The sequence below is a fragment of the Mustela nigripes genome, chromosome 4 (assembly GCF_022355385.1).
Source record: "Mustela nigripes isolate SB6536 chromosome 4, MUSNIG.SB6536, whole genome shotgun sequence".
NCBI classification, from domain to species: Eukaryota; Metazoa; Chordata; class Mammalia; order Carnivora; family Mustelidae; genus Mustela; species Mustela nigripes.
Window position 1 is genome coordinate 5677462 of NC_081560.1, and position 21859 is coordinate 5699320.

At 61.7% G+C, this 21859-nt stretch overlaps 4 protein-coding genes across 12 annotated transcripts in view; 2 read left to right on the forward strand and 2 right to left on the reverse strand.

Annotated features, from left to right (window-relative positions):
- Positions 1-133, reverse strand: part of AGAP3 (ArfGAP with GTPase domain, ankyrin repeat and PH domain 3) — a 51576-nt gene extending 51443 nt beyond the window's left edge. Inside the window, exon 1 of one of the 2 annotated variants that reach the window (XM_059396099.1) lies at positions 2-133. In XM_059396099.1, the coding sequence (XP_059252082.1) occupies positions 2-99 (98 nt within the window). In that variant the 5' untranslated portion in view covers positions 100-133. The remainder of the gene's footprint in view (position 1) is intronic. The other variant, XM_059396100.1, reaches the window with a different exon arrangement.
- Positions 134-3330: 3197 nt separating this feature from the next.
- Positions 3331-5827, forward strand: TMUB1 (transmembrane and ubiquitin like domain containing 1). Of its 3 annotated transcripts, XM_059395557.1 has the most exons (4): positions 3350-3439; positions 3877-3963; positions 4307-4725; positions 5014-5827. In XM_059395557.1, exons 3-4 carry the CDS (start codon positions 4337-4339, stop codon positions 5363-5365), a joined length of 741 nt encoding a protein of 246 aa, XP_059251540.1. In that variant the 5' UTR covers positions 3350-3439; positions 3877-3963; positions 4307-4336; the 3' UTR covers positions 5366-5827. The 3 variants fall into 3 exon arrangements, with proteins under 3 accessions (XP_059251538.1, XP_059251540.1, XP_059251539.1); XM_059395555.1 differs by lacking the exon at positions 3877-3963 and having other exon boundaries at positions 3331-3439; XM_059395556.1 differs by lacking the exons at positions 3350-3439; positions 3877-3963 and having other exon boundaries at positions 3970-4725.
- A 274-nt stretch (positions 5828-6101) lies between these two features.
- On the forward strand, positions 6102-10390 carry FASTK (Fas activated serine/threonine kinase). Of its 4 annotated transcripts, none has more exons than XM_059396107.1 (10): positions 6103-6294; positions 7074-7493; positions 7986-8165; positions 8296-8435; positions 8919-9132; positions 9235-9394; positions 9600-9691; positions 9772-9907; positions 9980-10094; positions 10175-10390. In XM_059396107.1, exons 1-10 carry the CDS (start codon positions 6213-6215, stop codon positions 10280-10282), a joined length of 1647 nt encoding a protein of 548 aa, XP_059252090.1. In that variant the 5' UTR covers positions 6103-6212; the 3' UTR covers positions 10283-10390. The 4 variants fall into 4 exon arrangements, with proteins under 4 accessions (XP_059252091.1, XP_059252090.1, XP_059252088.1 ...); XM_059396105.1 differs by lacking the exon at positions 6103-6294 and adding an exon at positions 6302-6880; XM_059396106.1 differs by lacking the exon at positions 6103-6294 and adding an exon at positions 6302-6880 and having other exon boundaries at positions 9235-9388.
- Positions 10391-10485: 95 nt separating this feature from the next.
- Positions 10486-21859, reverse strand: part of SLC4A2 (solute carrier family 4 member 2) — a 15179-nt gene continuing 3805 nt past the window's right edge. For 2 of the 3 annotated variants that reach the window (XM_059396102.1, XM_059396103.1), the window contains 21 exons: positions 21276-21441; positions 20885-21126; positions 20674-20792; positions 19136-19371; positions 18906-19048; positions 17802-17982; positions 16079-16214; positions 15830-15995; positions 15535-15649; positions 15214-15398; positions 14887-15112; positions 14544-14759; positions 14306-14454; positions 13995-14189; positions 12900-13154; positions 12695-12784; positions 12320-12486; positions 11504-11757; positions 11244-11413; positions 10815-10988; positions 10486-10717 (listed from right to left, as the gene is read on the reverse strand). In XM_059396102.1, coding sequence (XP_059252085.1) covers positions 10637-10717; positions 10815-10988; positions 11244-11413; positions 11504-11757; positions 12320-12486; positions 12695-12784; positions 12900-13154; positions 13995-14189; positions 14306-14454; positions 14544-14759; positions 14887-15112; positions 15214-15398; positions 15535-15649; positions 15830-15995; positions 16079-16214; positions 17802-17982; positions 18906-19048; positions 19136-19371; positions 20674-20792; positions 20885-21126; positions 21276-21441 — 3666 coding nt within the window. In that variant the 3' untranslated portion in view covers positions 10486-10636. Of the gene's footprint in view, positions 10718-10814; positions 10989-11243; positions 11414-11503; positions 11758-12319; positions 12487-12694; positions 12785-12899; positions 13155-13994; positions 14190-14305; positions 14455-14543; positions 14760-14886; positions 15113-15213; positions 15399-15534; positions 15650-15829; positions 15996-16078; positions 16215-17801; positions 17983-18905; positions 19049-19135; positions 19372-20673; positions 20793-20884; positions 21127-21275; positions 21442-21859 lie in introns of those variants that run through there. The other variant, XM_059396104.1, reaches the window with a different exon arrangement.

Below are 21859 nucleotides of genomic sequence, written 5' to 3' on the forward strand. Positions count from 1 at the left end.
GCCGCCCCCCGCGCCGCCGCCGCCGCCGCCGCCGCCCCCCGGCGCCGCCAGGCTCGGCTGCTGCTGCGGGCTCTGCCCCCCGCCCGCCTGGAAGTTCATGGCTCTGGAGCCGCGGGGCCCGAGGCGGGCCCGGCCGGGGCCCGGGGCGGCGCTGCGGCGGCGGCGGTGGCGGGCGGGCGCGCGGGGCTGGCGGGGCCGGGACTACGGAGCCGGCGGCGCGGGGCTAGCGCATGAGGCTGGAGGCCGGGGGCCGAGGCCGGGAGGCGCCGCCGCGCACGCTGTGGCCGCCGCTGCAGGGCGCTTCTCGGCGCCGCGATCCCGCTGCCTCGGAGAAGCCTCCAGCGGCAACAACAACGGGACCGGGAGCGCGCGGCCCGGGCCCTCCCCCCGCGTCATGCGCACGCACCGCCGCCCCCGCCAGCTCCGGCACACGCAGCCCGAGGCCCCCTCCCCGCCGCCCCCGCCCCTCCTGCGCGCCGGCCCCAGCGCCCCCGCCCCTCGCTCGCTCGCTGGCTCTGCAGCCTCCACCCCACAAGCCGCGCGCTCCAGCCCCGGCGCCCGGGCCCCTCCCACCCAGCCTTGGTCCTTCCGCCTGCTCTCCAGCCCCCACCCACACCCGCCTTGAGGGCCACCGGCTCCAAGTGGACAGCTGCTCTGGCCTCCTCCCGGCCCCGGCTGTCTCTTTCGCCTCCCTGCTCTGGTCTGGGTGGGGTGTCCGATCTTGGGGCAGTGCCCGAGCAGTGCCTTGCGCCTGAAGGTAACTGATGAACGCGGCGGACGGCAGAGAAGGGCCGCCAGCCCAGGCACAGCTGCGCCTCACTTAAGGGGTCTGGCCTTTAGGACTGCACAGGCTCCCCTGTTCCCGCCCGTGATCATCCCTGGAGAACGCCTTGTCCCCGGGGTTCTCTCTCTGATGGTCTCCGGGTCTCTCCACTGCGGGCTGCAGCACAGAGCCTGGAAATCTGGGTCCCCAGCTTCTATTTCCACTTCTTGAGAGCTTCATCAGCAAGGCCTTTGGAAATGGCGCTTTAAACAACAGCCCCTCGCTCATCTTCAGGCTTCTCCTAGAAGATTCCCCTCTGGGACTTGGATGGTTTACCGTCTGCCGCGCCCCAGACCAGCTGGTACATGGGCAGAGAAGAGAGAGGAATCCAAAAGGATCCCTTCTTCCCCCACTCGCCCCATTCAAAAGATTCAACAGAGCCTGCATGGCTCTCTTATTTGTCCTCAACCCCTTGACCATCTTGTGTTTTTGTTCACTCCTGGAGGGGCCAGGGAGCTCCCTTCCATGTTTCGATTTCTCTGCATCGCAATTGCCAAAGCTGTCTGCGGTCCTGCTAGTCAGTGGTCATCCTCAACCTTTGCAAAAATGCCTCTAAGACAGGGTGTGTGCTGGGCCCTGGCCCCAGCCAGTCAGCCTCCCAGGGCTGTGCCCAGATGTCCTCTGACACAATTGACATATGTCAGGCTTTTTATACACACTTTCATTTCCCAACCCAAGCTGAATCTTTTCCTAGCAAAGAGTTGCCCCATCTGGCTACTCATACAACTCTGCCCCGGTACCAATGTGGTCACCCAAGTGTCTTGTACCATTGAAAGAGCCAGGGGCGCCTGGGTGGTTCAGTCGTTGGGCATCTGCCTTTGGCTCAGGTCATGATCCTGGGGTCCTGGAATAGAGCCCTGCAACAGGCTCCCTGCTCAGGGGGAAGTCTGCGTCTCTCTCTCCCACTCCCCCTGCTTGTGTTCCTTCTCTCGTGGTGTCTCTTTCTGTCAAATAAATGGGTGGAATCTTATTTAAGAAAAGAAAAGAAAAAGAAAAAGAACCAGATGTGAGCTTTTCAACACCTGGGGCTTCCCTAGCTCCTAAGAGATTCAGGCTTATCTACATGTTGGACCTTACTGATGTCTTGTTCCTTCTCTGTGCTTCATGTGCAAAACACAGTGATTGAGCAGAACACCTAGCTCTGATGCTGTATAATTCTGAAAGCCACAACAAACATCTCTTTTAGATGCTTAACTAGAACTGGCAGCAAGAATTTGCACCAGGTAGCTCCCAGGAGAAATGCTGAGGGTAAAGAGCTTCTCCTATGTGTTGCACCAACAGCCAGCACAGATCTGTGTTAGGCCTGGTGGGATCGTCTACGTATCTCTCCCCTATCATCATATGAGCCATGTGAGGGCAGGGACAAGTTCACCTGTGTGATTCACCATTGTATTCCCAGCATCTTGCACAGTGCCTGACATATAGTATAGATTTAATAAATGTTTCTAGAATAAACGAATGAATAGGAGGGAAAGAACTAGAGAGAAGTTAGATCTGCATGTTATACATCTAAACTGATTTTCCCAAGGCAGTACCTGTTCCCACTTGGGGTACCTGCTTGGACGAGTAAGCATGAACTGTGGAAACACTAGGGTACGTGGCTTTTCCCCAGGACTGGCATATAAAACCCAGCACATGAGATCTCTGTGGCCCAGAGGAAGGTAGGAAAAGAGCCATCGATATTAGCGGGCCCAAGCCAGGCTGAGGATCCAAGTCCTCTACACAGTAACACACTAAGAATGTAGTTTCCAAGCCCAGAGTATTGATGTTATACTGGGTAACTAGGTACTCGTGTAATACTAGGCAAACAAATACCTAGTGTGTAATGGCTCCCTTTACACAGTTTCCATACTTGTTTAATAAAACGCTTAATTTCTTCCTTACAATTTCCTTATGAACTATGTTTTAGGAACAAAGCAATTACGGATCAAAGAGATTTCATGTGCCCCCAAGGTCACACAGTTAATAAACACGGGATAAGAGATCAGCATTTGTGCCAGATTCCAAGGTCTGTCTTCTCGCATAGTCTTACAGGGGCGGTGTGGAGGAAGGGACCAAGGAGACAGGGCAGCCCAAGCTACTGTGGCCAGCCCCGGCGATGAATGTCCTCAGCCAACCTGATGGGACAGCCCATGGGTACCGGGCTCTGAGCCAAAGAGTCAATTTAAGGGGCCCACAGTGCCTTCTGGCGCCCACTCTGACATAACAACAGACCACGGTAGGGGCCACCTGAGCGCCCCAGAGCCTGCATCTGGAAACACGGGTGCTCTGACGTGTTCTCGCTGACGTCGGTTTTTAGAGTGACAGATGCCCTGGATGCCAGCGGGGGAGGTGGCGGGTCTTCCTGTTGCCCGGACCTCAGGAGAATGGCATAACCCTTAAGCCCGCCCCCGCGGCCACTCAGCGACTTGCGGTCACCACGACTAGCCTGCGGATGCCGGCACGTGGGTCAGCAAGGCAGAGGGCGGGAAATGCGCACCAAGCGGGACTACAAGTCCCACAATGCTTCGCGAGGCGGCGGCAGGGAAGGAGGGGGTGCCTTCAGGTGTCCGCGACCTCGGCGCCTCCCGCCCGGAAGTGCCCGAGGGTCCGCTATGGAGCTGGCGGAGCCGGGCGGTGAGTCCCCGCGCGGTGACCGCGCCCACCCCACCGCCCCGGGCCCCAGCTGGCTCCCGCTGGCCCCGCCCCGGGTTCGCCGGTGCCCTCCCGTGGCTCCGGGGGGCGGGAAGATGGGAGGGATGAAGGAAGAGTTGGGGGTGGGGAGGGCCAAGTCTCGGATTCCCGGGCGGGATCTCGGGGCCGCTTGCGGACTGGGTTTGGGAGAGGAGGCGCCGAGTCCGGCCGCCGCGGGGTGGGGCTTGAGTAGACCCGAGGGGTCAAGTCCGGTGGGGGGATGGCAGCTTTCGGAAGCTCCGAATTGCCGAAGGGCGGAGATTGACGTATGGTGTGGGGAAGCCTTGGGAAGCAGTCCCCTGCCGCGGGTGCGGTTTGGTTAAATGATAACGGGGGTGGAGGTGGGGGACATAGAACCCCATTTTCTTCCCCCCTTGCAGAAACTTTAATGATGGAGAAGTAGATAAGCTTTGGGGTGAAATAGACGAAGGAGAAGGTGAACTTTGGGATAGTAGATGGAAGATTAGGTAAGCTTTGGGGTGAAGTTTGCTGAGGGTTGAATTTAGGGGAGAAGTTGCATAGAAGATCAAGGCCCTTACAGCGGGATAGGGTTTGAATGAATTGGGGAGATGGTTAGGACCTAGAACTCGGGTTACAAAAAGGTAGGACTTGGGATTTGGTTATGGGAAGGGGCACTGGAGGGAAATTTGGGACAGCCGGGTTTCAGATCAGTATGAGCCCTAAGGTGGAGTGTGGGTAATGGGACAGAGGAATAAGGACTGGGAGAGTTTGGTGGGGTGGGGGCAGGAGCCTGTTGGAGTGAAGTTGGCCAGCGAGCCAGCCCCTCATGGGTTCTTTGTACCTCTCCAGCTCAGTAAGGTGGCAGGCAAGGCAGGTGCCATGGCCTTGATTGAAGGGGTGGGTGATGAGGTGACCGTCCTTTTCGCGGTGCTTGCCTGCCTTCTGGTGCTGGCTCTCGCCTGGGTCTCAACACACACTGCGGAGGGTGCCGACCCACTGCCCCAGCCGTCAGGGACTCCAGCAGCAGCACAGCCCAGTGAAGCCATGGCGGTCACCGGCAGCATCAGAGGGGAGGCCCCCGGATCCGAGACCCCCAGCTTGAGACACAGAGGTCAGGCTGCACAGCCAGAGCCTGGCGTTGGGCTCTCAGCGACATCGACTTCACCGGACTCCCCCCAGGAGCCCCTCGTGCTACGGCTGAAATTCCTCAACGATTCAGAGCAGGTGGCCAGGGCCTGGCCCCACGATACCATTGGCTCCCTGAAAAGGTAAGCCGGGATGAGGACAGGAAAGAAATTCTAAAGATTGGGGTGGGAGGCATTACAGACCCAGAAGGGCCATCAGAGAGATCTGAGACTTCCCCCTCCTGCAGACGAAGGAACTGAGGTCCCCACGTCATTCCCCCTATCATTCCCCTTATAGCAGGAGGGGACCCCCATAGAGGCCACCACCTGAGTGCTGGGTGGAGGCAAAGGTGAGGGGTGGGAGTGTTGGTCTGGGCAAGGAACCAGGATTGCCTGAGGCCTGCTCTCTTACCCAGGTCCCTCTCTCCTCAGGACCCAGTTTCCCGGCCGGGAACAGCAGGTGCGACTCATCTACCAAGGGCAGCTGCTAGGAGACGACACCCAGACCCTGGGCAGCCTTCACCTCCCGCCCAACTGCGTTCTCCACTGCCACGTGTCCACGCGCGTCGGTCCCCCACACCCCCCTTGCCCACCGGGGTCAGAGCCAGGCCCCTCCGGGCTGGAAATCGGCAGCCTGCTGCTGCCCCTGCTGCTGCTGCTTCTGTTGCTCCTCTGGTACTGCCAGATCCAGTACCGGCCCTTCTTTCCCCTGACCGCCACTCTGGGTCTGGCGGGCTTCACCCTGCTCCTCAGTCTCCTGGCCTTTGCCATGTACCGCCCGTAGTGCCTCCACGGGCTCTCGGAAGCGCTGCTGGCCCCTCTGGACCTTGCTCCCCGCGACACAGTGGGCGCTGTTGTCTACCCAGGCCCACCTCTCCGGCCTGCCTCTTCCCGCTACCCTGGAGCCCAGCCCTGCGCAGCAGAGCGCTCCGGGAGTCGGCTGAGGTCCCCCCTTGTGACCTCCATGCCTCTGGGCCACCTGCTGGGGCTGCTGGCCCTCGGCCCCCACTGACAGTCAGCTCCTCTGGGTCAGGCAGCTGCTGTCACTGCCTTGGCCCCGGGCAGAGCCGGGCTACACCCCTGGGCCCTTCTTAGAATCCTGCCAGGACCCAGCCACCTCTAGTCCCTAATAGCTCCTTGGGCTGATTTGAGGACCTAAGGACTGCGGGGCGCTGGGGAAGGGGAGCTGGGAGGGGCAGAGGGATTGTGTGGAACATGTGCAGATTAAATGACTGTGAAGTTTTCACTCCTGGTGTGTGTCCGGGTGTGTGGCCCCGTGGGGGTGTTGAGCAGGGACCTCTTGCCCTCTGGGAGGAAAGGCGTGAAGGACGCAGACCGGGCCCTCCCCGGGGATCCCAACATCATACCACCCGCCGCCGGCTTCCGCTCTCCCTTCGCTCCTGCCTTAGCGACCTGGCCCTTTGGCTCCGCCCCTCAGCCTCCGGCACCGCCCCTCCCCGCCCCGACTCGGCGCGCGCAGCTTCCCGGAAGTGGAGGGCGGGGCGTGCGACGCAGGGGCGCGCGGGGCCTGACGGGAGCCACGTCTGTGCTGGTCGGGGGCTGAGCCGCGATTGGCGTCCGGACCGCGGTCCGGGGGTTGCTGGGAAGATGGCGGACTCGGTGGCCTGCCGATGAGGAGGCCGCGGGGGGAGCCCGGCTCCCGGGCCCCGAGACCGACTGAGGGAGCGACCTGCGCGGGGCCTGGGGAGCCATGTAGGGGTGGCGCCTACGGGGCGGGCTGCGGGAGGGCCGCGGGAGTTGGTGTTGGCGACCGTGACCACGGTCTCCTGGCGTTGCCGGGCCGGGGTGGGTGTGGGGGCCCCTGACACCTCCGACTCCGCGCCATTGCAAAGCTGCGCGCTCGGGCTCCACGGGCGCCCTGCGAGGTGGGCGCTGCGTTCTCGTTTCACGGGCGAGGAGGCTTGGGCAGAGAGACGAAGCCACTTGTCCAAGGTCATGCAGCTGGTAAGTGGGAGCGCCCAGCATGGAACCCAGGACCGCCCGGCTGCCGAGCCCGCGTTCCACCCTCCTGGCCGCTGCCGCCTCCTGCGGGAGGGGGAGGTGGTCGGGAGGGCGTATCGACAGGGCAAGCTGGGCTCCAGGCTGGGCACGACCACTAACCCGACCCGTGACCTCGGGCTTAACCCGTTTTCCTCTCTGGGCCTTGGTTTCTCCACCTGTGAAATCGAGGTAGTGCCAGCTCTGCCTGCCACCTCGGAGGCGTGTATGGAGCGTCAGCGGAGATCCGTAGTGCATGTGGACTTGCTTTGTAAATATCCCTGTGCTGACTACACCGAAGGTGCTGTCTCAAAGGATGGAAGGAGGCAGAGAGGGGCGGGCGGGGAAGAAGACCAGAGCAGCCACAGGGAAGGGTGAACATGAGTGGGTTGCCCTGACCCCAGGGCCCCCAGAATGGGCAGTGAGGTCAGTAGAGAGCCGGTTTTTCTCCTCCTTGGAGAAAACCTCACCCCCTTTTCTGGGCTGCCCCTCAGGGTCTCCGCCCAACTCCATGCTTCGAGTCCTGCTCTCTGCCCAGGCCTCTGCTGCTCGGCTGTCTGGCCTGCTGCTGCTCCCGCCAGTACAGCCCTGCTGTCTGGGGCCCAGCAAGTGGGGGGACCGGCCTCCTGGAGGAGGCCTCCATGCAGGCCCTGTGCAGGGGCTACAGCGGCTTCTGGAACAGGCGAGGAGCCCTGGGGAGCTGCTGCGTTGGCTGGGCCAGAACCCCACCAAGGTGCGCGCCCATCACTACCCTGTGGCACTTCGTCGTCTGGGTCAGCTCTTGGGGTCCCAGCCACGACCCCCTCCCGTGGAGCAGGCCACACTGCAGGACTTGAGTCAACTCATCATCCGAAACTGCCCCTCCTTTGATCCTCACACCGTCCACGTGTGTCTGCACCTTGCAGTCTTACTTGGTGAGGAGGGCGTCTGGGGGGTGGGTGTTAACGGAAGAATAGAGAAAGACCATAGAAGACCCAAGATCACTGACAGAATTCACCTCTTGGGCTTTGCCAGGAATGGCGCATGGCCGGGCAGGCTCGGTGCTGCTCCCCCGTATCCACAGCAGACAGCAGGAGTCCAGCAGCATTCGTTCCAGCTTAGCTAGGGGTGCCAGCCCTGATTCCTTCCAACACAGTGCTCTAGAAAGCCACCACTGTTTGTCACCGTTGGCGTGCGATGAGAGCTTACTGCCGTGTTGGTGTGAGGTCTTTCCCCACAGACTGTTCTGAGACCTCACAGTCACGTGTTATTTCACGTTTCTCCAGTGCTTCTGCTCACACTCTAGCAACCCTTCCATCCAGAACACGGAGACCCGAAAGGTTGGGAATCCAGCAACTGAACCCCATGACTGGAACAGAGCAGCACCCCGTTACCAGGGCTGCCTCCTCTGACCCTCTCCCTCTCAGGCTTCCCGTCAGATGGGCCCCTGATGTGTGCCCTGGAGCAGGAGAGAAGGTTCCGCCTCCCTCCGAAGCCACCTCCCACTCTGCAACCCGACCTGTGCGGTGGGCAAAGATTGGAAGCTGCTCTGAGCTGCCCTCATCTCCTGAGGCGTCCCCGGCAGCATCTCATCCGCAGCCTGGCAGGTGCTGGAGGGGACTGAGGGCAGGTGGCGGGAGGGGCTGAAGACAGGAGGCGTTAGGTGGTGGTGTCTGGGCTGAGTGGATCTAGTCGAGCACTGGCCTGCGGGTCCAGCGTGACGGGTGTTCTTCACAGAGGCCAGGCCGGAGGAACTGACTCCCAACGTGATGGTGCTCCTGGCCCAGCACCTGGCCCGGCACCGGTTGCGGGAGCCCCAGCTTCTGGAAGCCATTGCCCACTTCCTGGTGGTCCAGGAAGCCCAGCTCAGCAGCAAGGTGGGATTGCCTCCCGCCCTGCCATGCTCCTCTCCTAGCCCTCCTCAGTGTCGGGCCGGCCCCCTGTTCAGCTTGACTGGCTGCCTGCCAGTGGACAACCAGCCAGGCTCTGTGCTCTGTTCCCTCCCCCCCACCCCGGGGTGTCGTCTTTGCTCACCCCCACCTGGCTTGTCCACCCACCCAGCGTGTATGCCTGGTTCTCTGCAGTTCTCCGCACTCGGCGCTGTCTTAGCTTCGTTGAGCCCACTCCTAAGGCTTCGGGGCCAGACCCCACAGCGATGTCTCCATTGGTTTGATTAATCCCATGGGGCTCAAGACACTGGTTATGCTGTCGAACTTCTGGTGTGTACGTCGGGGTAGAGGGATTGTTCTGCCTTTACAGAGACCTTAGAAGCTCGCAGGCCAAGCCTCCCTGAGGTTCAGCTTGTGAAGGATCTTGGAGAACTGTTTCGTGCTGGGTGAAGGGCTGCTCTTCCTCCACAGGTGGTACAGAAGTTGGTCCTGCCCTTTGGGCGGCTGAACTACTTGCCCCTGGAACAGCAGTTTATGCCCTGCCTTGAGAGGATCCTGGCTCGGGAAGCAGGGGTGGCTCCCCTGGCTACTGTCAACATCTTGATGTCACTGTGCCAGCTGCGGTGTCTGCCCCTCAGGGCCCTGCACTTTGTCTTTTCCCCAAGTTTCATCAACCACATCTGCGGTGCGCGGACGGGAGGGCTGGCTGGGACCCTGGCGGCCAGTGGGCAGAGTAACTGGGGGTGGGAGTCTGCTACCCGCGAGCCTCAGTCCTGCTTTCCCACAGGCACCCCTCACGCCCTGATTGTGCGGCGCTACCTCTCCCTGCTAGACACGGCCGTGGAGCTGGAGCTTCCGGGATACCGGGGTCCCCGCCTTCCCCGAAGGCAGCAAGTGCCCATCTTCCCCCAGCCACTCATCACTGACCGTGCCCGCTGCAAGTACAGGTGGATGGGGCAGCAGGGGAGGCGAGGGGACCAGCCCGCAGGAAGCACAGAGTAGGAGAGCCAGGGGGACGCCGACCCATGCTGACACGCTCTTAGAAGTTGGGAAGAAAAGAAGGGGGCGGTGCTTGGGACATCAGAAGCGTTTGCCCAGGGTCCAGCCTCCTGAGCCTTTCCCTGTTGGTGTTTGCTCCCTGTCCTGACTCAGTCACAAGGATATAGTGGCAGAGGGCCTGCGCCAGCTGCTAGGGGAAGAGAAGTACCGACAGGACCTGACCGTGCCTCCAGGCTACTGCACAGGTGAATTCCCGCGGGCGGGTGGCTGGCCAGGATACAGAGCCTTGGCTGGAAGCCAGTGGCCCTCTCTCTCCCCCCTCCAGACTTCCTGCTGTGTGTCAGCAGCTCTGGTGCTGTGCTTCCCGTGAGGACCCAGGACCCCTTCCTACCCTACCCTCCCAGGTCCTGTGCCCAGGGCCAGGCCGCCTCCCAGGCCACTACCCACGGCCCCGCCCAGAGGTAAGGGAGGAGGGCGGGGGAGCCTCCCTGCCTCTGTGGACACCCGCCTGAGCCTCCGTCCGCCCCCTCCAGGGTGGTGCTCATGCTGCGGGAACGTTGGCATTTCTGCCGCGATGGCCGAGTGCTGCTGGGCTCCCGGGCCCTACGGGAGCGGCACCTGGGCCTGCTGGGCTACCAGCTCCTGCCGGTGAGACTCCCCACCGTCCTGCCTCCCCTCTGCCCAGCCCACAGACCATGTGGGTAACCCGCTGCTCCCCTCCCCTGCAGCTACCCTTCGAGGAACTGGAGTCACAGAGAGGCCTGCCCCAGCTCAAGAGCTACCTGAGGCACAAGCTCCAGGCCTTGGGCCTCCGCTGGGGGCCTGAAGGGGGGTGAGGGGCGTGCACATGGGGCTCAGGATGACGCCCCCCAATAGGGGGGTGGACAGTTTGCACTTTGGCTCTCTATATTTTGGTTTCTCATTAAAGTCCCTTTCCTTCCTCATCGCGCATCTTGTTTCTGGGACAGGGAGTGGGCTGGGCCCCCCTCTTTCGCGTCCACGCTTCCTCCCCACACAGAGACGGAAGGCCAGGGGTAGGTGGGGGCCGAAGCGCTTTACTGTGGGGGTGGTATGGGGACTTTAAATTATTCACTTAAATAAAAACAAGGGAGGGCTGGAGAGAGCCCCCCCCACCCCAAGCCCCTGCTCCCTCTGTCCATCTATCCCTTGGCTGGTGGTCCGGGCAGCAGCTACACAGGCATGGGCATCTCGTTGTACTCGTCCACGCCCTCCCGCTCATCGAACACTGGCTCCGCCTCATTAGCATCCAGCTGTGGGGGGGGCGGAGAACGGAGGCTGAGCCTGACTTCAGCCTCGGCAGGGACCCCAGAGGCAGACGGGGGCCAGGGGAGGGGCAGGAGGCCTTACGCATTTCATCTCTCGCTCTGTGAAGATGCGCGTGAGCACCACCATGCGAAGGGGCACCGTGAGGATGAGGATGAAGGGGAAGGCCAGGGAGGCAGCCGTGGACATGACTGCCCAGAGCAGGGCCAAGCACAGCAGCTGCAGGGCTGTGAACAGGTGCATTCGGAGGGTCCGAACCTGGGGGTGGGTGCGATACGACAGGTGAGCCCAGGCTTCTCCCCAGCGCTGGAGGGCCCTGGTCCCCAGAGGGCCACATGGTCTGCCACCTGTGGAAGACAGGTGGCCCTTTCTCCCTCCGTGGGGATGGGGATGGAAGTGCCTTTTTGGATGCTTACCAAAGCCAGGTGCCCACAGACCAAACGGGGGCTGGAGAGGGAGCCCCGCAGGCCAGGAGGGGGTGGAGGCGTGAGGCTCTTCCAAGTGGGGTCTTACCTTCTTGACGTAGGTCACATCTGGGTGGTGTTTGGGGGGCATGAGCAGCAGGTGGAGCCGCTCGTAGAACTGGATCCCGTTAAGGGAGGTGACTCCCATGTACAGAAAGATTCCAAAGAGCACAGCCAGGGGGATCTGCCGGAGCAGATCCCCGATAACCAAGGAGAGACCTGGGGGAGGAAAGGGAGCAGCAGCTGGCCCCGGTGCTCCCCACCCCTGCAGACCGCTCCGGGCAGGGGTGGAGCGAGAGCGGAACTCACCTACAAGCAGGGCAACCAGCAGCCCAGTTACCCGCTGCTCCTTGACCTCCTGGATCTTGGGCTTGTCCCCAGGCGCCACAGCCTTGCTCATCACAGTGAGCGCGTTGGCGTGAGTGACGGAGCGCACGGTGGCAGCAGCCAGCCAGGGCAGGCCAAAGAGAGCACAGATGCCGCCCATGGCCACGATGAGCAGCAGGTCCAGGTGGAAGCCGGAGCCCTTCTGCAGCATCCGCTCCTTCTTGGAGATGATCAGCCTGGTGGGGACAGGCGCGCCCTGACGCCCAGCGCGGCAGACCACCAGGTCTCCCCAGAGCACCCAGTCAGGAACCGCTATCTGCTTCTGGAACCTGGCAGTGCCTGCCCATTCCGTCAGAAAGAGTTTTGTCCTGGGGCAAGGCCCACCCTGTGCCACCCTCTCTGTGGTTCAGGACCGCTTCCAACCCCCACTGTGCCCATCCCAGCAAACATCAGAGGAACATTCTACTGCCTACAGGATAAATTCCAGGGGCGCCTGGGAGGCGCTGCTGGTTAAACGTCCGACTCTCGGTTTTGGCTCAGGTCATGATGCCAGGGTTGTGAGATTGAGCTCAGCTCGGAGTCTGTCTGAGCTGCTTTCCCTCTTCCCCTGCCCCTCCCCCTCGTGCTTGCTCTCAAATAAATAAACGAATCTATAAAAAGGTAAATAAATTCTAGGGGCCAGCTTGGCACCCTGGGCTTCCCTCACTCAGTCCCCCGCAGTGGCTGGCCTTGCTGGGGTTCCAGCCCTTCCACAAACAGAGCTGTTCTGTCTGCGGAGCACCCTACTGGGCCACTCACGTGGTGATCTGTGTCTCCATGAAGATCAGAATGAAAACCAGGATAGCCGGTAGCAGGCTGGCAACCATCATCCACACGGGGAAGGAGCTGTTCTCCCCTAGGGGGTTGATGACCCAGCCCCGCTTCTCTGGGGCTGTCACGGAGACGCCACTGGGCACGCTCAGCTTCTGGAGGGCAGAGAGTGGGGCTGAGGGCTGGTAAACTGTGGAGGGGAAGCCCCGAGGGGCACAGGGCAGGGCGAATGCCGAGGGTGTGCTGCAGAAGAGGCCTGGGGTCCACACAGGTAAGAGGCAGCTCTGGGGCTGAGCCGGAAGGGAAGGGCCGGAGCCTGGCGCCAGGCGGCAGCTCCGCGCCGGACCACGAGCTCAGGCTCACCTGGGTATAGGTGTCCTCAATGCTGTAATCCACCAGCACCATGATGAGGATTGCGATGGGCACCCCAAAGTCCCCAATCACCCGCCGCACCTGTGGGCAAGCAGCGTGCTCAGAGGCCCCCGCCCCGCTCCAGCCCTGACTCAGTCACCCCTTCCAGCCTCCCACGCCCCCCACCTCTCTCCCTCTGGCATTTCAGCCCACACACCCGGCCAGGGAAGAACCGGCTATTCTTGAATTTGCGCAGGAAAAAAGCGATAAAGAAGGTGCCGGCCATGAGCACCAGCGACAGCAGCGCGGTGTTGGGCTGACCCCGGGGCCTCCCCTGCCCGGCTGGGCCCGCAGAGCTCCCGTTCCCCGGTCCCAGCGCAGCTCCTGTCGCACGCCACGTGCTGTTCTCGCTGCTGTCCACCTCAGAGCTGTTGGCGACCAAACAGCCGTGGAGGGGGTGCTCCTGGAAGATCTAGGAAGAGAACAGAAGGCTCCATCAGCCCAAGCGGAGAGATTACTGGGCGCGGACGAAGTTGAGTGGGGTAGGCAGGGTAGGAGATGGCAGGTCTGGCCTTAAGGGGCTTGTTTTTTTGGTTTCTAATTTTATTTATTAATTTGACACAGAGAGAGAGAGAGAGAGAGCATGCACACAAGCAGGGGGAGGGGCAGAGGGAGAAGCAGACTCCCCGCGGAGCAGGGAACCCAACACAGGGCTTGATCCCAGGACCCTGAGATCATGACCTGAGCAGAAGGCAGAGGCTTGACCCACTGAGCCACCCAGGCGCCCCAGGGCTTGTCTTGTTGATCAAGAAAATGACTGGTGACCAGATGTGAGCAAGGGAAAGGGGATTCAGGCAGCTGGGGGGTGGCTGCAGCCAGCCTGGAGGGCCAGGATACGGGGAGCAGAGGACCACAAGGCCGTGTCCTCTCCTAAGCCTGACATGGCCCGGCTCTGAGGCCCAGACTGTGACTGTGTGTGTCATCTCACGGGCCTTCCTCTTTGACACTTCTGGACTGTCCGCCACTTTAACAAAAGAATGTGTTACCTTTGTTATTAAATACGTGAGTTTTTAAGATCGACCTGAAGTCCCAGGATGCATGTTGGTGCCAGAGAGGGCGGAGAGGGGCCAGAAGGAAGAACCAGCCCGTGCTCCGTGGGCTCCTTGGCCCACAGCCCAGGGGAGCTCCGGGCAAGCCTGGGACTTCCCACCCCAAAGCGAAGAGTGAGAGTGAGGCAGAAGGCGCTCCAGCTCCCCGCCAGCCTCAAGGTCTCACCACTCCTGACCCAGCTCTCCCAGCAGGGCCTGCTCACCTTAACCAGCTTGAAGAATGTCTCATAGATGAAGATGAGGGAGATGAGGAAAGCAAAGATCTCCTGGGTAAAACGGGACACGAAGCGCACCAGGAAGCTCCCCTCCAGGGCCACCATGAGCAGGGCCAGGAGCACCAGCCAGAAGCCGATCCACACGCGGCCCACCAGGTACTCTAGGTTGTTGCTGCTGCAGAACTGGGGGCGGGGGGCGCCATCAAAGTCAGGGCCCAGAGCCCGGGGCCTAACACTGTGGGCCTGTCCGGGGAATGGGGCAGGAAGAGCCAGCCCCCCACCAGCCTGTGGGCCCTTACCGAGAAGAAGGCTTCCTCGAAGACCAGCAGGGGCCCGGAGAAGCCGATCACCAGCAGCGGCTGGGCCCCCAGCAGGCAGAAGACCACGCCCTGGAGCGCCGTGGACATGATCAGCTCCGACACCCCAATCAGGTCCTGAGTCTTCTCTCCTGGGGCGGCAGGACGTGGCTCAGGCGTGGGCAGCCGGGGCCAGGGCGTACCCTGCCTGCATGGCCGGCATCCCAAAGCCTCGCCTTACCCAGCAGCCCCCCGAAGGTGATGGCAGGAGACAGGGCGGCGAAGTAGATGAAGATGACAGCAGCCAAGCACTGGGGGTCGAGCGCGTCCCGAAAGTCGCTCAGGTAGTGGGGATAGCGGCGCCGCACATCTCGGATCAGGCCCCCGAAGGGCCGGCCCGTCCGCCGGAGGGGATCGTCTTCCACTGCATCTGCCACCTCTACCATCTGCAGGAGCGCTGCAACCCAGGCCTCCGTCAGGGCACCCGCCACGGCCCCTCTGTGCTCAGCCCCTCCTCCATGCTCATCCGGACCACCCAGCCCCGAGCCCCCGCAGGCAGCGGCTCCCAGCCCCCAGGCCCGTACCCTTCTCCTGTGCTGACTTGGGCTCCAGTCCAGCCCCAGGGGGCAACAGCCGGCCCTGCTCCTCCCGCTTCTTGAGCATCTGGCGTTGGAAGTGGGCGACGGAGCGCAGCAGCTCCTCGCCCTGCACTTCCGAGGGCGGCAGCACCACGCTGCAGTCCAGGAAGGCGTTGATGGCGGCCAGCAGGTCCTCCCGCTCGTCGGCCAGGTAGGCTGCCTCGTGGAATTGCTGCCAAAGCAGGCCCGGGGCCGGTGAGGGTGCGGGGCAAGGGCCAGGGGTCCCGGAGCGGGGCTGAGGCATGTCCCCACGGGCACTGGGCAGGGCCTGACCTTGTCGGACATGAGCGTGGAGATGGAGCGGCCGATCTCGTGGTAGTCCATGTTGGCGCTGCTCGGGCCCAGAAGCAGGAAGAGGAAGCGCACGGGCACGGGTACCTCCAGCACCGCGTCCAGCTCCACGGCCTCCCGCAGCCGCACGAAGGCCATGGTGGGGCGGGACAGGAACTCTACGCAGCCTAGGGGCAGGGGTGCCATCGTGGGCTAAGGGAGGGCACGGACCAGCCCCCCCAGACCCCCAGCTGCCAGCCCAAAGGTGGCACCGAGGCAGGCCAGGCTGTCGACACCTCCCACCCACGAGACCTGCCCACGTACCCACAAGGACCACTGTGGCCTCGGCGTTCTCGGGGATCTTCTCCAGGAGCTTCAGTTCGTGCTTGGACTTGGAGCGCGTGATGCCCGCCGGTGGGGCTGAGGGTGGCAACTCCCGCTGGGGAAGCCAAAGAACAGAGCTCAGCCCAGCCAGGCCCCCCCACCGTAGGCTCCCCCCGCCCCACAGTCCCCCCACCCCGCATAGTCCCCCCACCGCATCGCCACGCTGGGATCACGCACACTACCTGGCCGCCCACGCTAGCGGCCAAGAGCTGAACCAGCCAGTGCCAGCCCTCACCTCTCGTTCCACCTCGAGCCGAGTCTCGGGGACACCTCCGATGAGAGGCTCGGTGACATGGGGATCACTCTCGGCCCCCTGGCCATGGTGATGCCCCAGCAGGGAGCCAAGGGAGCCGGCTGAGATGTTTCGAGGGAAGGAGAAGTCCTTCTCGTCACTCGGGTGGCTGGCAGAGCGGAGGGCGGTGAGGGAAGGAGCGCGGTGGTCACGGCGTGGGGCGGGCGGGCAGGGGCGGCAGGTGCGGCTCACCTGTGTTTCAGGAGCAGGGCCCGCAGCACGTTGGCTCTGTCCTCGGCCTTGATCTGGTCGGAGATGACCATCTGCTCCACCACCTGGTGGGCCACCCCGGGCAGGGTCTGCTGGTCCAGGTCCAAAAGCACGGCCCCTGGAAGAAGGATGGCATGGACGGGCCTCCTCCCCAGGCACGAAGTGAGGGCAGCGGGTGGAAGGGGGGGGGGACCGGGGATGAGGGGGCGCCCAGGTAAGCACAGTCCAGGGACGGAGCACTGGCCCAGAGACCAGTGAGCGGCGCTCAAGACCCGAGCCCCATCACGTCTCTGACCCGTCCTGTCCGTTCCTTCCGAGCCTCTCTCCCACAGGGATGTGGTGGGCCTCAGCAAAGGCCACCGAGGCAGGGCCCTCCCAGAGGCCCCTTCCGAGAAGCACGCAGCGCTCCGCTGGGGCGCGCCAGGCTGTCCACTCAGGGCTCACTCGGTGAGTCACATGCTGCCTCCTCTATGTCCATTCTAGGGTCCTAGTTCTGCCCTCCAAACATGACACGGCCCATCTGTGGCCTTGAGCCATCGGAAGATGTCAGCCTCTAGCCTGGCCTCCTAGACTTCCCAAGTCCAACAGCTGCTCATGGGACAGTTTCCAGATCTTTCCACTGGTCACTGCTCTGAATTACTATTTTATATAGAAGTGGAAATCCTTTCAAAAGTGACCAGATCATCTTTCTGTCGAGGTCAACTTGTAGGAACGCAGAACTAGACAACAAACAGAACCATTTAAACGAAAACAGGGGGCGCCTGGGGGCCTCCATCAGTTAAGTGTCTGCCTTCAGCTCAGGTCCTGGTCTCAGGGTCCTGGGATCGAGCCCCTCGGCTGGGGGCCTGCTTCTCCCTCTGCCTCTGCCCCCCCCCCCTCCCGGGTCCCCCCCCCCCGGGGGAGAGCCCCAGGGCCCCCCCAAAAAAAAAAAAACTAAAAAAAAAAAAAAAAGGAGTGTAACAACTAACAGAACCAAAGGGCCCTGAGCAGCCGAAACAGAGGTCACAAAGCACAGCGACAAGGCATGTGCATGTTGGCGTCTTACGCAAAGCCTGACAGCTTCCCTCTGAGCCCATTTACTCCTGGTTCTAAAGCAGTTCTGACAGCGGGTTTCTGAGTCCTCAGCTGCCTTCTCACAGCAACTGGGAGTGACTTCTCCAAAGGGAAGGAGATAACAGACACAGACACAGAGCAGAAACATCAGAGACCTCAAAGAGTCTGATATCTAGGTCATAGCCCTGGGGGCACCAGGCCAGCTCAGTCGCAAAAGCATGTAACTCCTGACCTCGGGGTTGTGAGTTCGAGCCCCACGACGGCTGTACAGACGACTTAAAAATAAAATGCTAAAAAGAAAAAACCCCAAAACCGAAAAACTGCACTTTACATAGCCCTACAGATTAGATTAGATCACTTCAGAAAAATTTCCATCGACATTCTTTAAAAACATACCAGCTCGGGTTATCTGAAAACATCACTTTAAGGAGCCATTTGCTAAAAATGCCAGATAAGAGAGCGGTGTCAACCCTGCCCTGCAGTCACCAATGACAGAGCCCAGCCAATGACAGGCTATGTGACGTCAGGAGACGAGGAGGCGCCTTCCTGGGCTGGGGTAGCATTACACTCTGGGGGGCTCTGGTCCTCTGAGAACAGGCTCAGTCCACGAGATTTACCTGGGGCAGGGTGGGGGGAGGGCAGGGCAGGTTACCGTGGGCCAGGGTCCGGCGGAGCTCCAGGAGGCTGCGGAAGGAGAGGGAGGCCACATGGGGCTTCCCCCAGCGCTCCGTCTCCTCCTCCACATCCTCCTCAAATTTGATCCAGCGGGCTGTTTCCCGCCACTGAGGCTCCTGGTTTTTGTCCAGCAGCAACTCATTCAGCTCCACAAACACCTTGGGATAGAAGATGCAAGGGCACAGCAAGATCAGAGCCAAGGGGCCCCAGGACTGCTCTCCAAGACAGCCAGCGTCGGGGTGGGACGTGAGCTGGCACGGCCCCAGGCACCACACAGGGTATGGGCCTCGCCTGATCCTAGCCAATCTGATTCTCTCTTTGCCTCATCTATAAAACAGGAATACGACTACACCTCAAAGGCCTTTTATGGGGACTCAAAAGAAAGCATACAAAACCCTCAGCTCCGTACATGGCGTAGCACGTGCTTGATAAAGGATCACCGCGCAGGCGCACACACTAGAATGCTGTATGCTCCCGAGTACACGCACTTGGTACACGTCGTACTGAGCAGGACACCAGAGCAGTCACAGCGGGTGGTACTGAGCAGAGGCGCGAAGGGAGAGAGCGTGGAAAACGTTCTGTGTGTGGGCAAAGTTAGCCGGCTGTGTACATGTGCAAAAAGTCACCTGAACCGCACACTTAGCCCCAGTGCACTTCACTGGATGCTGACAGACCCCAATAAAAAAGGTCAAAAAAATCCACTGGAAGGGGTGGGTTTGAGGACCAGATCGCTGGAGCCTACGATGGGCAGTGTCCCTAAGGAACTGCCTGATGTACGGCTGACGTCCCCTGGGCTCTGAGCTCCTCTACAGAGCCTCCTCCAGCCCAAAGGGTCCTCATGCTCCTCACAGCCAGCTGCCAGAAAACGGCCAGAATATAGAAATCAACGGTGTCTGACATGTGAATCAGAATTCTAACACCCGAATCAACCATGTCAAGGACTCTTGTGCAGTGTACAACCTTCACAACTGCAGAGAGCAGCCCTGGTATTAGAGATTATTACTGTGGGTGGGGGACAGGGAACCTGTGGGTTGAAAATGGACAGGGAGATAACGGAAGGGCAAGAAGTGGCGAACGGTACCTCATGGGGCTTGTGGGGGGCCCGGGGCCGGGCCCGAGGCGTGGGGCCGGGCTCTCGCCCTTCCCGGCCGCCCTGCCCAGATGCCTTGGCATTCTTCCGCACCAAGTGCCGCCGCACTCCAGGAACATCCTCAAACCGGTGACCTACAGGAGGCGGGGGCCAGGGTGAGGCTCCCGTTTTCTCTCACTCCTGCTCCCACCAGCCCTGGGCTTGGCCCGGCCAGCACTCACTCTTCATGAGGTCTAAGTCAGCGGTGGCCAGCGTCTGGGCCTCACTCTCGTCTGTTGGGACTCGGGGCAGCAGGGCCTGCTCCGCCCCCGTCATGCTCCCAATGCGCCTCCTCTCCTGCAGGTTATAGCTTCGGTGCCCGGGCTGTGCTTTGGTCAGGGGACGCGCGGACGCTCCCCCGTCGTCACCTCCTGCAGTGCCGCTGGCCATAGCCATCGCCGCCTCCTCCACTGGGACTCTGGACAGACAGAGCCGCCGTGAGCCAGAGTCAGGCCAGGGGGATGCTAGACAAATCCGGAGAGGGGACCCCACCTGGACTTGCGGTAGGCGTGCACGGGGACCGGTGACACCCCCGCAGGCAGGGGCAGCCCTGCAACCGGGCTCTTCACACCAGCTGCCTCAGCAGCAAAGCAGAGCCGAGACCAGCCCCTGGGGGCTGCGGGGTGAGGACAGCAACAGCTACCGGCGCGGGCCCTGCTTCCCCTCTGGCGCACACCCCTCCCCGTGGGCTCAAGAGGGTCACGGCTCCCAAGTTTCTAACCAAATGGAAGAAACTTTGAAAGTGCAGGTGGCTCCCATGAACTCGTCCTTACAGGTGCCTACTTTTGCTCCTGGCCCCAAACCAGGATGTCCCCTTCCTCTCAGCCACTGCACCCAGCCACGTCATTCTAAACTGCCCTCCCACAGCTCCAAGCCTGTGTCCCCCATTCACAATGAGCAGAGCCCCCGTCAGGCTTTCTTCCCCTACACCCATCCCTAGTGCTCTCGGTCCTGCTGGCACCCCTGCCCACACATCTGACCTGCTTTTCCAATGCCAATGCGCTCCCTGAGGCTCCTCTGCCTTCCCCCGGGCCCCTGGGCTGCCCGCCAGCACGAGTTCCCCGCTCGAGCCCCTGCAGACGGCCACCCTGTCTGTCTCCCCAGCAAGTCAGGCAGCCCGTGCCCCACCTCCTTCCCTGCAGCCCTTCACGCTGCCTGGCACCCAGGAAACAGCAGGTCCATGATAATGGTGACCTTGAGACCCAGTTCAAAGTGATCTCCTCCAAGAAGACTTCTCTGGCTAACACCCCCAAACTCCAATCCCCCACTGATAGGGACCAAATCTGCCCTTCACCATAGTGACTTTTTGATGCCATTTTACCACGGTGGACTGGCAGCTCCCTAGGAGTGAAAGGGGGGTCTCCCACACCTTGGGGCCCCATGTTACCGATCGGATGTTATCCAATCCCCAATCGATGCCGCCCTACCTGACGTCATAGATGGGGGAGGAAGTGCAGGGGCTTTGACTGCACACCTGTCCCGTGCCGGAGTAACCCATGCTGAAACCTTATTTCACACCACCCTTTAATCCCTGCAACCACCTTGTAAGAAAGTTCTATTATTTTTGGTTTACATAGGAGAAGGCTCAAAGAAGTTATACTTGCCCAAAGGGGCAGGGCTCGGATTTGAACCCTGATCTGAGGCTCCCGAGGCTCATGCTTTTTCTCCCACATCACATCACTGACACCAGTAGGGGAGGTCTCTATCTGGGGACACCTACCCAGTCTGGGCCCCTCTGCTGGCCCGGGGAGCCGCCTCCTGGTGGGGCACTGGTGGGGGAGGAGATGGACTGGTCCTTTCTGCCTTTCGGTCAGCACCTTCGTCCTCCTGAAGAAAGAACTGGAACAGGAACCCACGGGGGCAAGTGAGGCCAGGCCAGGGACCCCGAAGAGACACCCCCCCCACCCGCCAGGAGCCCTGCCCCAACTCACTTGCACAGAAGAGGGTGTGGAGGCTGGTGATGGCTGGGTGAGTGCCCGGGACCCCTCGGCCTCACTGGCCTCATCTTCATCTTCCTCCCCCTCCTCAATGGTGGGGGTCTCCCCAGTCGGGGAAGCTCCAGGGCGCCTGCGAGGCTTCCGTCCCGGGCCCTGGGGTGTCTTGCGGCGGCGGGTGTCCGGAGGCAGGTGGGTGGACAGCGGGTGATGGATGTGGTGGGACGACTGGCGGTGGTCTGCGGGGAGGAAGGACCCGGCTAGAGGCGGGCACAGCTTCCTTCCGTGCCATCGCGGTCCTGAGCCCTTCCCACCAGACCCTGGGCCCCTTCCCTGCGGGACAGGCCACCCTAAGTGCCCTTGCCTCCCCTCCCCATCGCCCCCTCACATTCAAAGTCTTCCTCTCCATAGCTGCGGCCGGGCTCCTCTCCTCCTCGGGACCCAGCCTCCTGCAGGATCTCCTCGAACCTCTCCACGCCCAGAGTGCGGTGAAGTTCATCTTCCTCCTGCTCAGGGAACCCAGGCGCTCCAGGGCCCAAGCTCTCCGGCTCCGGCTGTGAGAATGCAGGGGTGGGGAGGACACACAGGGGCTCACCAAGAGATGTACCCCGAACCCCCACCCTGTGCCATGCTGGAGCTCTAGGACCCTCCCAGCAGCCTCCCCCCCCCCCTCCCGAGTGCCAGGGACCCAGAGCCCCACCCCCACTGGCCCCACTCCCCAAGCAGCCTTCCCCTAGGTTCCAAGACACCTGAACCCTGTTCTAGGGCAGGAGGGAAATCTCAGGAGGAATCCTGCGTCTCCAGCCCCGAGGTAAGGCGTGGGAACTGGCCAGTTCACATGGCTGACGGTGAGCAGCCCTCTGCCTGGAGCACAACTACTGGCCTGAAAAGTAACTTCCGGAGGTACCCAAGCCTACTCACCTGAACTCTCCCGAGTCAAACTGAAACCTAGTCTCCCCCCCCCCCCCCCCC

What these genes read in the sequence shown, in the direction of transcription:
- FASTK (XM_059396105.1), top strand. Translation starts at nt 6,538, where the DNA reads ATGCAGCTGGTAAGTGGGAGCGCCCAGCATGGAACCCAGGACCGCCCG. An exon ending in GCACCTTGCAGTCTTACTTG is followed by an intron (nt 7,494 to 7,985) that starts GTGAGGAGGGCG and finishes TCTCCCTCTCAG; the next exon opens with GCTTCCCGTCAGATGGGCCC. An exon ending in AAGCCCAGCTCAGCAGCAAG is followed by an intron (nt 8,436 to 8,918) that starts GTGGGATTGCCT and finishes CTTCCTCCACAG; the next exon opens with GTGGTACAGAAGTTGGTCCT.
- TMUB1 (XM_059395556.1), top strand. Translation starts at nt 4,196, where the DNA reads ATGGGACAGAGGAATAAGGACTGGGAGAGTTTGGTGGGGTGGGGGCAG. An exon ending in ACCATTGGCTCCCTGAAAAG is followed by an intron (nt 4,726 to 5,013) that starts GTAAGCCGGGAT and finishes CTCTCTCCTCAG; the next exon opens with GACCCAGTTTCCCGGCCGGG.